The 14,689-nt window shown below is 45.0% G+C and overlaps 1 protein-coding gene across 3 annotated transcripts; it reads left to right on the top strand.

Annotated features, from left to right (window-relative positions):
• Positions 1-260: 260 nt before the first annotated feature.
• ZFYVE19 (zinc finger FYVE-type containing 19) lies at positions 261-11,054 on the top strand. 3 transcript variants are annotated; one of them, XM_083838514.1, is made up of 11 exons: positions 261-466; positions 764-885; positions 2,647-2,700; positions 3,316-3,470; positions 4,449-4,594; positions 5,493-5,607; positions 6,167-6,376; positions 6,671-6,750; positions 7,487-7,597; positions 9,023-9,165; positions 10,531-11,054. In XM_083838514.1, the coding sequence occupies exons 1-11, from the start codon at positions 413-415 to the stop codon at positions 10,595-10,597; spliced, it is 1,257 nt and encodes a 418-aa protein (XP_083694640.1). In that variant the 5' UTR covers positions 261-412; the 3' UTR covers positions 10,598-11,054. The 3 variants fall into 3 exon arrangements, with proteins under 3 accessions (XP_083694640.1, XP_083694641.1, XP_083694642.1); XM_083838515.1 differs by lacking the exons at positions 9,023-9,165; positions 10,531-11,054 and adding an exon at positions 7,870-8,981; XM_083838516.1 differs by lacking the exons at positions 261-466; positions 764-885 and adding an exon at positions 2,507-2,543 and having other exon boundaries at positions 2,622-2,700.
• The last annotated feature ends 3,635 nt before the right edge of the window (positions 11,055-14,689 follow it).

Here is a 14,689-nt window from a genome sequence, read left to right as displayed (position 1 = left end):
AAAACGCAACGCTGTACCAACTACAGCTGCTGTACTGAGGGGAGCAAGGCAGCGGCCTACAATGCCCTCAGGTGGCGGCCATACGCAGCGCCGCCCCGGCGCCGGGCACGGGAAGGGGCAGGGAAATGGAGTCTCTGACAGCAGGGCGCCACGGACTACAAGTACCACAGTGCACCGCGCGGCAGGTAGCCGCAGGTTGCTCCCGGCAGGCTCCGTGCGCTACCCTGGGTAATGTAGTTTATCCCATGAGAGGCCCCCGGCAAGCTGGAGGCGGGGCTGGCGGCTCGGAGGACTACAACTCCCATCAGGCCGTGCGCCGCAGCGGGGCAGGAGGGCTGCTCCTGCGGCCGGTCGCCGCCGATAGTCGCGATTTGGGTGTCGTAGCGGGACGGCAGGGCCGGGTCTGTGCGCCATGGACAGCCGGTGCTACGGGTGTGCGCGCAAGTTCGGCGTCTTCAAGAAGGAGGCAAGTCCCTGCCGCGCGTCCCTCGCTGTGTCGCGACAAGCAGGCTGTCACCCGCCCGGTCCCGAGGGCCCGCCTTGTCGCGAGGGTCTGGTGGGGAGGAGGTGAAAAAGTTACAGCCGGCCTCCCCTGGCAGCGGGGGCACCTCGCGGCACCGTCCCAAGCAAACACCAGCCTGACCCAGCTCTGCCTGTGGTGCTCCGCGTCCAGGTGACGGAAACCCCGCCCTGCCGGCTGCCTGTTAAACACAGAGTAATTAGTTAATTAATTAATTAATAACAGCATTTTGTGTCCCCGCAGTGCGGCTGTGCGAGCTGCGGCCGGGCCTTCTGCTCCAGCTGCCTCAGCTTCAGCGCCGCCGTGCCCCGCTGTGGAGGTGGCCAGCAGAAGGTGTGCAAGCAGTGCCACGGAAAGCTGACGGGGTAAGGCGGGGGGAGGCCTTCCCCCGACGGCGTTCTGCGATCCGGTGTTGCGTTGCGGGTTTCTGAGGGGGAGCCGTGCCTTGTACATGTGCAGGCACGCTGCCTGTGCCGTGGATTTCTAAGCCCCACCATAGCTGAACTGCTGTTAGGTGAGCTGTTCAGCCCAGAGACACGAACCACGGTTTGTGAGGCTGTTCTCTGTGGTGTCAGCATAGCCTGAAAGAACCACATTTAAATCTTCATGGATGGACCCTGAATATCTATAGGTGTCCTAGCTAGAAGAGACCAGGTTACGCACCACCGTGTGTTTGCCCACCCTTTTAAAAGGGAAGCCTTTTCAGAACTGTCGTCGTTCAGCAGCCTAACAATATTATCCAAGTACTACCTCTGAACAAACAGCATCTCAGCTACTCATTTTTGAGAGGTCCCTGCTATGTGTAGCCTGAAAACTTAAGTTTTGTAACATAAAATTGGTTTGCTTCTAAAAGAAAACAAAAATGCATATATAACCCATAGATTGTGTGCTGAAAACAAATTAATTCAGTAACAGTATTGATCACACATATGAACAAGTAACACAAGACCACAAAAGTACATGAGAACCCCTCTCTTTACCAATTCCTCCATGTTCTCTTCCTTTTGTGTTTCTTTTACCTCCCTTTCCTGCTTTTCTGCTATAGCAAGGAATTTACACCAGCAAGCAGGGAATTTTCTTGTTTTGCAGTCTAAACAAGAGCCTTGTATTGCACAGGTCTTTACTGCAAAAGCACTGGCTTGTGAAAATAGCATGAGCTGTTGATATCAGGTGCAAATACAGTATTCACAGTATTCCAGCTCTTAAAATTTCTGACTTCCCTTACTCCAAAGCTATTTAGAAAACAGCTCAGCCTTTTCCCATGTCTCTCTTGTTGATTTTTTCCTTGTCTGTTTAATGTCAGTACTATAGAGTTACAACAGAAAAAAATTGTTGTCTGAGTGAATATCTGGTAGATAATATGCATAGACTGCAGTTCTGTAGGCTGCGCGGACTGAAGTTCTTCATGCAAACAGCTTTCACAACTGACACCTTGGAGCTGGAAAGTGGTCCAGTAAAGACATTGCCTTTGTTGTTATACAGGCCTTAGCACAGATGTGTTTGTAGCTGTGCCTTCTAAGAATAAATAAAATATGCTGCCCTTTGTAAGCGTGTAGTTTAGCAGGTCAGCGTGAACACAGAGAGAACACAGTTACTCAAGACATGATTGTGTTGTGCAGTGTTCAAGTGTCCTAGAAGATGTCATCTGTCATCGTGATACTAGTGGTTACATAATCATTTTTGTAATGTTTTATTTAGCTTATGCATTATATAATTCTGTTTGTTGCATGCCACAACCCCTTTCAGAGAGTTGTACACTTTGGAAGCTAATTACGCTGGGAGGCTCACCTAACTGCTCGCTCTCTGCTTGCTGAACTGGGATATGCGTGCTCTGAAAGATGAGGGTATTTCAGCCCTGCCTGGTGTCCGTATTAAACAATTCTTTGTTCAGATGCAAAACGTCAGGAACAAAGGACTAGAAGTGAAGTTCCATGCTGTCCAAAGCAGCTATATCATCTTAATGTCTTTCACCAGCTAATCATTCCCCATATTAATGAGGTTATGAACGGGACTGTACCAGGAGGTCAGTAAACATGTATACTGATCCCTCTTGGATTCAGAGAATAGATGATTGAAGCATATGGCGAAGCCTTGAATTCAGAGATGTCAATGATTTTGTCTTTCAGACAGGAACCTCAGAACAGTTCAGCAAAATGGTCGCCACCAGAAAACTACAAAAAGTGAGTTGCACTTGCCAGTCACACAGTTGTTTCTGCTGTAGAGTAATCGCAGAATGGTTGAGGTTGGAAGGGACCTCCAGAGATCATCTAGTCCAAGCGCCCTGCTCAAGCAGGGTCACCTAGATCATGTTCCAGGCCCTTTCATATTTCCCCATAGAGACCACCAAAAGTGGGGGGGGATTGTGTTGTGACGTGGGTGTTCACTTGATCAGAATTAGTTTAAAGATGGGCCTTTTGCTTTGTTGTTTGTTTCTTTTGTTGTGAAGGATATAGGGGACTCTTTTTACTTTTGAATAGACTCAAGAACAGCAGCCTGCCAGTATTTATCTGTGACTGGTTGTGCTTGGCTTGGAAACAGGAGCCTGGTGGTGAAATGTTCCCTGTCTCCTCAGAAATAGTGCCATGCCTACTACATTTATGAGCTATGGTTTGCCTTACCCTTGGCAGTACCTCGTTGTGCCAGGATGGGAGAGCCTGGTACAGGAATGAGCAGTTTCCATTCTCTTTTACATTGACATTCTTCACCTAGCCTGTTGGGCTCACAGAGAGTGTTTTCATATCTTAGGATTTAAACTCCCCTCTTTTCAATTGTGTTTTTTTCCATCCTTGTCACAGGCGTGTAGCAGCTTTTGAGGCTAAGCAAATGAAAGGAAAACAGAAGGCAGCTGCCAAATCCCCAGGTCAAGCTGACTCCAGATACCAGGGGCTCTCAAAAGAGGATAGAGCTATTGCAGAGAGACTGCAGAAGCTCAGAGAGGAAAGGAAACCCAGTAAGTTTTGAAGAGCACTGGAGATTCCCTGGGTGGGAATGCTGCTACTTGGTAAGCGTGGAACCAGGAGGGAGAGGGAAGTACTGGACACTCAGTGTCTGTCTTTTTAGGGAATTGAAGGGTTAAATATGATCAGAGCAGCCACATCTTGCTGCCACAGTGGCCAGGTTCCACAGTGGTTTTAATTTTTCACTTTGATTTTGTTCTTTGGGGCTTCTCTTGAAACTGCTTCTCAGTTTTGGGGCAGTATCTTACCCGTGAAATCACTTTCTTGTTTTCCATTGTTTGGGGTAAAAGTCTGTGTCAAACACAGTAGCAGCAGAATGAAATGAGTTATTTTTGGCCAAACCATTTTGCAGAAGTTTTCCTGTGGGTCATTGTGCTGGACCACTGTGGTACCAGTCTCTGTGGGATTATGTTCTGGCCAGCCTTGCCTCACAGAGGACAAAAAGGGACTCTGATCCCAGTCTACAATGGTCAGATCTGGGGCTGCCTCAGCGGGGTGCTTGTGGGAGAATAAACTTTTTAAAATGCTACATGGTCTCTAGAAGGGAAAGAAAAACTGCAAAGTGGTTACCTTGTTGCATAGGGGATTTTTTCAGCCTGATAGGCCTAGGGTTATGTTAAAGAGTGTGGGAGCAATGGACTGTACTGCCTAAATGGCACACATTTCTCTGCCTGTCCATGGTATCCCTAGTCAGCTGATTGCCAAATTAGGTTACAGTAACAATGGTCTCCTGGCTGGAATATAAAACGTGGAGGAGGCAGTGACTTGGGAGAAAAGGGTAGCGGTTAGCATTAGGGTAGTTTCTGAGTCGCTGCTGTATAATTCCTCCTTCAGATCAGGGGCTGAGGGAGGTTTTTGCTCTGGTGTTCAAAGCCTGATTCCAGAACAAAATACAATCTTACTGAAAACAAACGGCTTCAAGTTTTTTCTTAACAGAATAACCCCCTACCTTGGGTTATTCTGAATTGCAGAGTCCATTCCTTCTCAGGCTGAGATCGAAGCTAGGTTGGCTGCACTGAAGGAGGATTACCAGGGACCTGTTCCATCCATGCAGGAAATGGAGGACCGGTTGGCTGTCCTGCAAGGGAGACGTCCTCCTTCCCAGGCTCCCAGACCAGTAAGCTCCCCCATTTGTTTGGCCAGCAGTGTATTCTGAGCTGGCACAGTAATTCTTGTGTCCCAGCATGTTAGTCTTTCTTTGCCCTTCAGCTTTTTTGTGTCCAGGTAGCTCATTTTGCATCATTGCTTCAGTAGCAAATGGCTAACTTTTACCAGTATGCTGAATCAATTTCAGTGCTATATGTTCCTTTGCTTTTATGTCAAATATAGTTCATGTGTTGTTTTTAACAATAGATGCTAGCCTTTTTCTTCTCAACCCATTTGTGTACCTAAGTGGCGCGATATCTTTTCAAAGCTGTTTATTAGTGGTTTTGGGCTTATCCATCCTGCCTTCTAGTTGTATCTCACAGTTGTTACTGTATCCCTTCTGAAGAAAATCCTGTTAATTATTCCAGAAATTGAAGCCCAGAGAGGTAAAGTGATTAGCCTGAGACCGAAGAGGAAGGAGTTGGATTTCTGCCTTCAGGGCTTATATGAATGATCTTGTCCCTGATAAATTGTTTCCTCATGCTCCTTTTTCAGCAGTGCTGCACATGCAGCTGTTCTCTTAGACCTCAGTGGGGCTGGTGGTTGGCACTGTTGAGAATGGGACCGTTTTTACTTTGGAGGTAGTGACAGAGCTGGGGCTGGGTTTCAGCAGCATCTACTCCTATATATTCAGCACCTCCTTGCCCTGTTTAGGTGATTACATTTAGAGTTGTGGGCATTCAACAGCTCTGAGAATGAAACCTTGAAAGTCTTGCATCAGATACCCATAAGCTGAGGCTCACAAAATCAGTAGATGCATCTTTTTATGCTGATTCTGCGTGGGATTGTATTGCTATCTGACTTTTCCATTGTTTGAGTAAGCTACTTTCCTCTCATTTGCTTTCTACCATGCCCTCCTTGTTTCTCAGGTACATCGACCCCCTGATACCAGAAGTCTGACACAGCAAACAGATGACCTGTTAACTCAGCTGGCTGAGGAAGTTGCCATTGATGAGCATTACAGTCCAGGAGCCCAGCCTCAAGGTATCTATTTTGGATTCCAAAGATCTATTTCTTTCTATTAATGTATGTGCTATAGCGAGCAGGGAATATGTGTTGCCCTGTTTAGCTCACTTGTCCAGTTCATATCTTCCCCCTTATGACTCCCACATTGACTAAGAACAGCCATCTAGCTCCATGCTGGGTCTCATCATCTTTGCTTGAGAGGTGGTTCCATTTTCTCAGGGTTGTATTACTCAGGTTGCTTCTGTCTGTTTCTGTAAGGCCACACTTCCTATGGAGGAGCCGTTGCTACTCCTAATGTGTCTGTGCTCTGTTGTAAAACATCAGAATCTGGGATACCATTACCTTCCCAGCTGCAGTGCTTTCTCTGTAATCTCCCTGTAAAGTGCAGATTAGCTCACTTTCTTTTCTTCACGTACAGTGTGGATCCGGTTGTGTCATGCCTTCTCCCATTATTACCTGGATTAATGGAGAGCTTCAAGCTTCTCCCATGCTGTCTGTTGCTTTAGTGATGTTGGCTGTACCCAAGGAACACTGCTGCTGAGTCACCAGCACATTCTTTCTGCCTGTCTGTTTGCAGCTGCTAGTAGCCAAAACTTGAATGACCTAAATCGGGAAAGTGAAGATTATGCTTGCCATGCAAGTCTGGACCCAAAACAGCTAGAGGAAGAGAAGAATAAACTTCTGGCAGAGGCTGCTGCTGAGCTGCGAGATGAAAACACTAGGCAGGAAAAGATCTTAGAAGTTGCAAAGAGATTGGCAGTGCTCAGAGGTCAGGACCCGGAGAAAGGTGGGTAGCAGAGGAGAATACAGTCCCAAGAGAGGGACCAGGTTCCTGTGTCAGAGTAATTTCTCTTCTGAGAGGCTTTTATCCATTGAATTCATCTGTTCTTAAAGAAACAGACTGTTTTTGTTGCCTGTAAAGTAGTAAAGATTCATTCATCATGAAATCAGTATTAAAGATCTTAGCCTTAGCATCTTAACCTCAACTAAGACATCGAGGCTGGAACTGTAAGGATGGCCTGCTTTGTCTTGTACCTTTCTTTGAGATAACTCTTGCATGCTCTGTCTCTCATTCATGCAGTTACATTGGAATCTTATAAACTCCCTGACAGTGATGAAGAATTGGATGAGGAGGAAGCCATTCGGAGAGTGCTAAAACAGGTCAGAAGTGGCACCTGTGGCCTTGTTTATCTTCCTGTCAATCATTCCTGGTGTGTTTTTTTTTTAACCTAGTGAGCATGCAAATTGTGTTTTTCTGTTCCTGGAGAGAGTCTCATTCCTTCCCCTCCTAGTGCTTTTCCAATGCTAGCTCCCATGCAGCGATTCAGCTACAGGAGATAGAAGACTTTTCTACCAGTCTGTTAAAGTTCTCTTTTTCATTCGTTGTTAGTGTCTCTTGTAGTGTGTGTCTTCTCTCCAGCCCTGCTCCCACTCTGCTTGTACTTCCTTACTTTGTTTTGTTTTTTTCCCCCACCCAGCTAGAACATGGATGATGAGATGTGGGCTGTTTAGCACAGCTTATGCCTCCATTTCTGTCTAAAATGTCTGTGAATTATTTTGCAGGCAGACATGAACTTTCTGTGCTCATGTTCCTGGCTGATGACACAGACCACATGTATGGTTAGCATGAAGTTGAGCATCTGCTGATAGCTGCACTGCAAAGCAGAGTATATTAGTTTAGGGCCCCTGCTGTCACACTAACTGTTCGCAATGTACACGCGGTATTCAGAGTGCAAGTAGAGCAAGCTCACAGCTGTCCAGAGAACACCAGACTGATGTGTTCAGTCATCTCCAGTTACTGCACGGGGGCAAGGAGAAGGGAGGGAGGTTTAGAGTCTAGAATGGGACTCCTGATTGTATTCGAAACAAGAGGCTTCTTTCTTTCTGTTACAACCAGCTCACAGAGGAAGTGGCCCTGGATGAAGCAAGTGGATTCAACATTCCTCCAGATCAGACCACCCAGCCAGGACCCTCACAACAGAACCTGTATAAGAAAACAAAGCAAAAGGTCAGTGGACTGGTCAGGATCTCTTGAAATGATGTGCTCTGGGGTCCCAGGAGAGTACAGCTCTGCAGCAAAAGTTTGATGTAGCCTAGGCTCAGTGCAGTGAAGGGAGGAAAAAAACAAAACAAACAAAAACAGCTTCTCCAAGGCAGACAAGCTGAGAAATCAAACATCTCAGGGGCGTCTGCATGGCTGACCAACCCTGAGCACAGCTGTGACTCATCCTTGCACTTTTAAAAGAAATTACTCACACCCTGGAATCCAATTCCTTTCAGGCTGGCTTTCTGCTGAATGGGATAGTGTCCTCTAAACCCAGAGAAGTCAATCAAAATCAGCCTGCCAGAGTGGATATCAGAAAAGGGATTTTTAACTCACCCATATAATTAGACCAAGAAGGCCATGGTCTAGTAGCATAGAGCCTGGAACAGGGTAAGTGGGAGGTTTGCCATTGCTTTCAGCATGTGCAGAATAGACTCTAGATAGTAATTGACCTTCTGTGTTCTCTTGAAACGTCAGGGGAAGGGATTAGCAACAAGATACCCTACACTCAGAATGGATTCCAGTCTGTTATGGAAGTACGTACACCTTCTCTAATGTATATGATGAGAATTAAATGGACCTGTGAGTCACAGACACCTGACAGTTCTGTCCCTGGTGGAAGAAATTATTTAATTGTAAGCATTGTTGCAAACAACCATCTCATAGGTATGCCAGCCACCTTGCACTTTTGGAATCACTGTTGTAAAAGCTAGTGCTATCTTACTGCTATTGTGTTAGGAAGCTGCCTTTGCCAGTGTTCAGGTGCTGTGTTTTGGTGTGCATATGGCTGTTCAGTTCTACAAAGTCTCTGTAAAGCACAAGGAGACAATGGATGACCTCGTGGATATGGTCCAGATTGTGATTTCAAAAGACCTTTTAGGCCCAACCTCAGGTGCAAATCAGTGGTAGGGGTATTTTGGCAAATCACTTTCTTTGTCCCTAAGTTTTCTTTCTGTAACATGGAGAAAATTGAAACCTCCATTTTTCCCACCTTCCCACAGCAGGAATTGTCTGTTACTTGGTATTGCTGTTGTGTCTCCCAGAAGATCTGGGCTTCAACCTTTAACACAGTCCAGGCGATGTGGGTGTGTGTTGCTGTAGACACTGAATTGAGGGTGTTTACCTTCCAGGCAATACAAACTCATAAGCAAATGCTAGTAGTATCTTGGGTGTTTATTTAACAGTCTAGATACGTACATACATGCATATGGAGCCTATCCTTGAGCTCTGGGCAAGTTCAAGTTCATCTTGACTTAGGATCAACTGAGAGTGAACATCCTTGGGCTATTTGATTTGCCACTGTGGCCATCATGCATTACAATGGAAGTACTGTATCTGTATTGTGTCTGCTGCGGTTTGAATTCCGTGTCTGTTTTCTTTGTGAATTAGAGCCAGACTCCAACCAACACAGCTCTTACCAAGACAGATGACAGTGATGAGGATGAATTACCCTGGTGCTGTATCTGCAACGAAGATGCTACTTTGCGTTGCCATGGCTGCGATGGGGATCTCTACTGCCAGCGCTGTTTTCGGTAAGTCTTGCAATCCCTCTCTATCTGAGGGGCAGGTCACAGGTAAGCTTCGCCACTTTTGTTTGTTCTTCCTGTTGGGCAGAAGAACAGAAAGTAGGAAGGAAGATTCGAAGAACCCAGGTCTGAGCTGAATGACCAGTAGTTACCCCAGGCCTCGGGGACTAAACTGGCCCTGGGCAGCAATGCTCTGTCTGTTCTGCTCCAGCGCATGTTTGGGCACATTGTTTGGCCGATCTCTGGAGCAGCTGATGTGCGTGGGATGGGATAAGTGAGACCATTGTTTAGTGACTTCTGCGACTTTTTAATGACATTGATGAGTAATCTAGGCTGGATTCTCACAAGAGGGGAGATCAGACAGTATAAATTTCTGAGGATTTTCTTAGGTTGAGACCCTGAAGTCTTAAACCATATTTAAAATGTCAGATTGTTGAAATATATGGAGAAACTTCTCTTCCTCAGTTGGGCCTAAACACCCCTAACTTGATTTTTGACAAAATGTTGCTGTCTCAGAAATGTTGCTGTCTCAGATTTGGAGGGTTAATTCCCTTGAATACAAAGTTATTCATCACAGCCTGAGTGGCTTCTCTTTTTTTATGCCTTGAAAGTATTGAGTAGTTGGCTGTGTTCTCATTACTTCTGGATGACATTTAGATAGCAAGATGTTAAGGATCTGGTTGGGAAAGTAAGGGATGCTTTTATGTGTATTCTCTCATTTCCTGCAAAGGGGTTTTATAGAGAGATGAGAATGGAAAACTTACTAAAATGGTAAGTAAACATACAACTGGCAATATCAGATGACTTAAAAACAAAACAAGCAAACAAATTTCAGCCAAACGTCTATAAAAGCAGAACCAGCGGTGTGTTAGGTGAGTGAGCGTATCAGTCGTATGCTGGAGATGCAAGCTTGTGTCTTACTCACCACTGCCTGCTTCTCAACATGGTTAAGACGGCTGCCAGTACACTGCATTTTAGCCATGACAGTTATTTTTCAGAGCTCTATGGAGCAGACTGTCATTTTGGCTGTTGTCATAGGAGTTGCTAACATGCCTGTGAATCACAAACATGGTGCTGAAAGTAAGCTACAAATTACTGGAATCTCTCAAAGAGGGAAGGAGGCAGAGAGGACTTCTGTCATTTCCCATACCAGCAGGCAAGGATGAACAGAGCTTTTCATAACGTACATCAGAGGCTTCTGCTCCAAATGTCTCAAGTAACCAGTCCACGTGACTGCAAGTGGGGTCCTATCAGTTAGGCCTTGGGATAGGTTTCTTATAGGGCAGCTAGGAGGCATCCTGTGCAGTGATTAAAGGTGAGTTTTCCTGCCTGGGTGTTTACTGCTAACTGCAGTTTGTGTTTGCTTCTTAGGGAAGGCCACGATGAGTTTGACCTGAAGGACCACCACACTTCCCGCTATCATCTTCCTCGCAAGTAGAGGTGATCACATTCTTCATGGGCAGAAAAGGAGATGGAGAACGGGAAAAGAGGGAGTCGGCCAGAGGGGAAGACGCCAACTGGATTTGCAGCCAAAATGGGTGATGTTTTGGACAGTAAAAGGATGTGCTGCAATCTGAGAGAGGCTTGGAGGGCGTGTATCGTTGTCCTCACAAACGCAACCAGAAAAGTGCTGGGTTTGCCATGCCTGTTTGGGATAAATAAGGACTTGATGTGAGGAGGTGGATATGCATCTATATATTTATAGATAAAGTAAGGCGATGTGGGTAGCAGTAAAGATGTATGGTTAAGGCAGTGCTGGCTGATAAGTAACTTCCTGCTTTTGCTAACTTACACATTGGTTCACAAGGCAGCAAAGCACTTTGCACTAAGAAACTGTCTACATCGTGGTCGTGTGTGATGAGAATTTCCAAAACATAATAAAAACTATTTACAGAGGCCTGTGTTTAAAGTCTCAACTGGGAATGCTTGATAGTTCTTTACAAAGTGTCACCCTCCTGTGATATCTCAGTCCTTCTGTCAAGCGGCTCAGGGGAAGATAGTGAGGATCATGAAGTCACAAAAAATGTTTCTGTGGTGTTGCTGGGAAGGTGCAGAGGAGTTACGGTTGCTCTGCCTTGATGAGCAGTGTTGCTCCTGTACTTGAAATGAAGGATGCTTTGTAAAGGTAATCTGCTCCAAATGCACTGCATGGTTATCTGCAGTGGCAGTGCCTAAATTCCACATTATCTGTTAGCATGTTAGTCTGGAAGAGTTGCGTGTTAATATTAAGGTGGGGCTTGGCTCTATTGGTCCCCTGATAGAATAAAGATGCTATTTGTATGATGCTGTTTATCTGGCTATGAGAGAAACTCAGTTTAGTTTCCTTATATCCCTCCTTGGAGATAGTTCAGATGCACATGACACATGCCAGTGGCTACAGCACCCAGAATTGCTTGAAATACCTGACTAAACTTTCCTGAAGTCAGCTGTAATTGGTATGGGCTCTTCCCAGGACTATAATGTGACTTCTGAGACAGCTGTCTAAGGTTGACAAATTCTAGGAGTGTCAAAAAAAAATTAAAAAAAAAATCAAGGATTTGCCTTTGACAGAGTTTCCAGTGAATCTTGCCTGTCTGGTTTGACATCGCCACTCCCAGCTGTCTGCCCTGCCCTGTGCTGAAGGTCACTGCCTCTGTAGGTGAGGTGACAAAACAGTATTTGCCTGCACTGCAGCCACCCCTGCTCAGAGCACTGTAAATACTTTAAACTACCTCTGAAGGTGGGCTTATGTTGGGCTGGATCAGGTGCTTCAGGAGTAACACATACCAGACAATGTGGAATAGTAATACTGCAGGTTGACCCAGCAAGAATTGCTGGTGTGTATGTCAGCACTGTCAAAACCCTTTGTTAGGAAAGGGTAGCAAAACCTGACACTTGTGGAGGATGTTCTTTCCCCTAAGAGTCCTTGCTTCAAAAGTGCCTGTCTGTCCGTCCTCCCAAAGTGACAGGAAAACTACTGAATTCTGATGCAAGAGTTTACAATGAGTCCTGTGTTACACAAGATTTAAGTAGATAGTTACTGACCTGAGGGGTTTGCAGTCTTAAAAATGAAAACAAAATGCAGTTCTAGCTTTGTATTGTTGTGGGAATGATGCTTCATTTTTATTTGACCAGGATAATTAGTCTGTCTAAAAATTCTGTCTTAGATTTAGGCAAAACACAAAGTATTTAACCTGTACAGAAGAAGATGCAAATACCTGGTCTTATATCCCATCTAAGGTTGATCCACTCCCTTGGGCTTCAACGTGGGTCCCCCAGCTTTTGCTTCATCAGCAACAACAAAACTTTGAGCTCCTTGTGCAGTTAGGCAGCCTCAGTCCTGTGAACCCTGCCCTGTGCGCAACAGTAGTAAAGCAGCAGTTTACAGCCTGAAGCAGCTTATTTAATTTCCTGGATTTGTTTCTGTGGGTTCATCCCAAGAAATCCAGAAATGCACCCAACCCAGTACCTGAAATAGAACTTAGTCATACGTGGAAGACTCTCTTCAGTCATACACACGCATGCTGACTCTTTCGCTGCACTAATGGACATTTTTGTGGCTGCTGAGCTTTCTGCGTGTAATTGGCCATTTTAATGGCAGCCCAATCACTTTCCCCTTGAAAAGCCATTCCCACTGTAGCCCTCTTGTCCCTCTTACATGGGAGGTCACTGAGACACGAGCTGTCTCAGTCAGCTGTCTGCAGGCAGCAAACCTAGCTGAATCTGTTGTGAAAGAGGAATGTTGTGTGACCTTTAACTGGGCACAGTTACCTAGTAAAGGTACTGGGTACTTTCCTTCTATCTTTGTAGCATGCCATGAGGGCACAAGAAGATTTTCTTTTATTTATTCTCAAAATGTTTTGTATGTGAACTGTCAAAAGTAGGTTCCTCCCCAACAAGTAATGGTAACAAATGAAGTTGAACTCAAATTAGCTTACAAAGGGAGGTCTCAGTTAAGCTTCATTAACTTGCAATTGCTGTAGTTTGTGAACGTGCACATTGTCTTAACTGCTGTAACAAGTGTGAAATGTAGCAGGCTGAATATTTCTAAAGGGAATGTAAGTGTTGCTCATAATAAAGGAAAATTGATTTGAAGGTTATATTGTACGCTTTCATAAGCCTTCAATTAGAAAAGCACATGAACTTTCACACATTGAGTTATATTGATATAATCAAGAGGGCAAAGTTTCCTTTAAGAAACCTTCTCGAACAGTATGCATATACTAAATATTACAGCCTTATGCTAGTGATGAGAAACAGCAAATATAACTGGAAGCTGTTTGGAAGCAAAATGTAGTTCAGTCTGTCCTTATGGGTTAAGTGGAGAGTAGCCAAAAAGCAAATAAAAGCAAGTTTGACTTACTACTTTTAAGAACCAATTTTAAAAGTTCTTGCGCCAGAGCCAAGAAATCAGCTAGCACTTGCCACATCTTGCTTTGTTCCCTGTTATCACATTGTGCTTGTCTTGAGTGCTCTTTTGTGCTGCAGTGATGTTCTTACGTACCAGAAATAACTGCATGTCACAGGGGCCACAGCTTACTCTTTATGCTACTTGAAGAGGACATATAAAGACAACTTTTCTCAAGCAGTGCTTCAAAAGCCTGTTTGTTTTTGCCTCTTTTTTCCCCCTGGGTTCTAACAATATCTGTGTACTTATAGCTAAAACTGCTTTTAGCATCATTCCAAATTGAGTAGGTACAGAAAAATGTGCAGCATGGAGAAAAGTGTCTCTCAGGCCAGAGTGGCACTTCAGGTCTTGGTGCTGTCACAGATCAGCAGAAAAAAACAAAGCTATCTTGGTAGAGTGTGTCATTAATCTGGACACCTGTGAACTTGTGTTGTGGCTAATTACAGCTATAGTTTAGGACTCTTAGCTTGTGGTCTGTCCACCTGGGTCTTCCACCTGAACCTGGTTTGAACCTGGTTTGTGATGTTAAGAGTGATTAGAGCTCTTTGCCAGTATGCTACTTTCCTTTCTTGAGAGCTGTGATACATAAGTGTTAGCAGGTGTAAATCCATGAGCAATGCCAGATCTACAGCAGGTACAGATGTGAACTGATTTTTTCTGTTGTTATTTTACTTACAAATTGGAGATTTCAGGAGGGCAGGCATGTCCTTGTGGCCCCTTACTAAGCCAAGGAGGGCACTTGCCCGTGGACCTGATACAGTAAACCTGGTGGATGAGGCTTAGAGCCTCTGGCAGCAGCAGCCTTAGGACAAGTGTGAGCTGCATGGCTTGACAACTCAAGAACAGCATGTAAAGAGAAGCAAGCCCTTACATCACCATTGTTACAGCAGCAAGGATTTTGTCCTTGCTGAGAGATGCACACAGCTCACATCTTGTTCACTGACACTTCTGCTGAAAAATAGGAGGCATGCAGAAGGTAACAGTCATCACTGTTATTGATGATGATTAAGAAGCTAATGTATTTAAGATATTACTAGTCCAACCCAAGTCGTTGTTTGTTTTAGTTAACCTTCCTGTCCCTTTTCTTGCAGAGTTGGCCCCTTTGTCCCTTCTTGTCTGACAGAATATGTACTCAAAAGCTAG

The sequence above is a fragment of the Anser anser genome, assembly GCF_964211835.1.
Source record: "Anser anser genome assembly, chromosome: 5".
Classification (NCBI taxonomy): Eukaryota; Metazoa; Chordata; class Aves; order Anseriformes; family Anatidae; genus Anser; species Anser anser.
Note: the sequence above shows the minus strand (reverse complement) of the source record. Positions and strands in the feature narration are given on the sequence as shown.

Bases quoted from the DNA above. Each gene is read 5' to 3' on its own strand.
- ZFYVE19 (XM_083838514.1), top strand. From the start codon at position 413: ATGGACAGCCGGTGCTACGGGTGTGCGCGCAAGTTCGGCGTCTTCAAG. The intron at 6,377-6,670 runs GTGGGTAGCAGA...TCATTCATGCAG, and splicing joins AGGTCAGGACCCGGAGAAAG to TTACATTGGAATCTTATAAA. The intron at 7,598-9,022 runs GTCAGTGGACTG...TTTGTGAATTAG, and splicing joins ATAAGAAAACAAAGCAAAAG to AGCCAGACTCCAACCAACAC.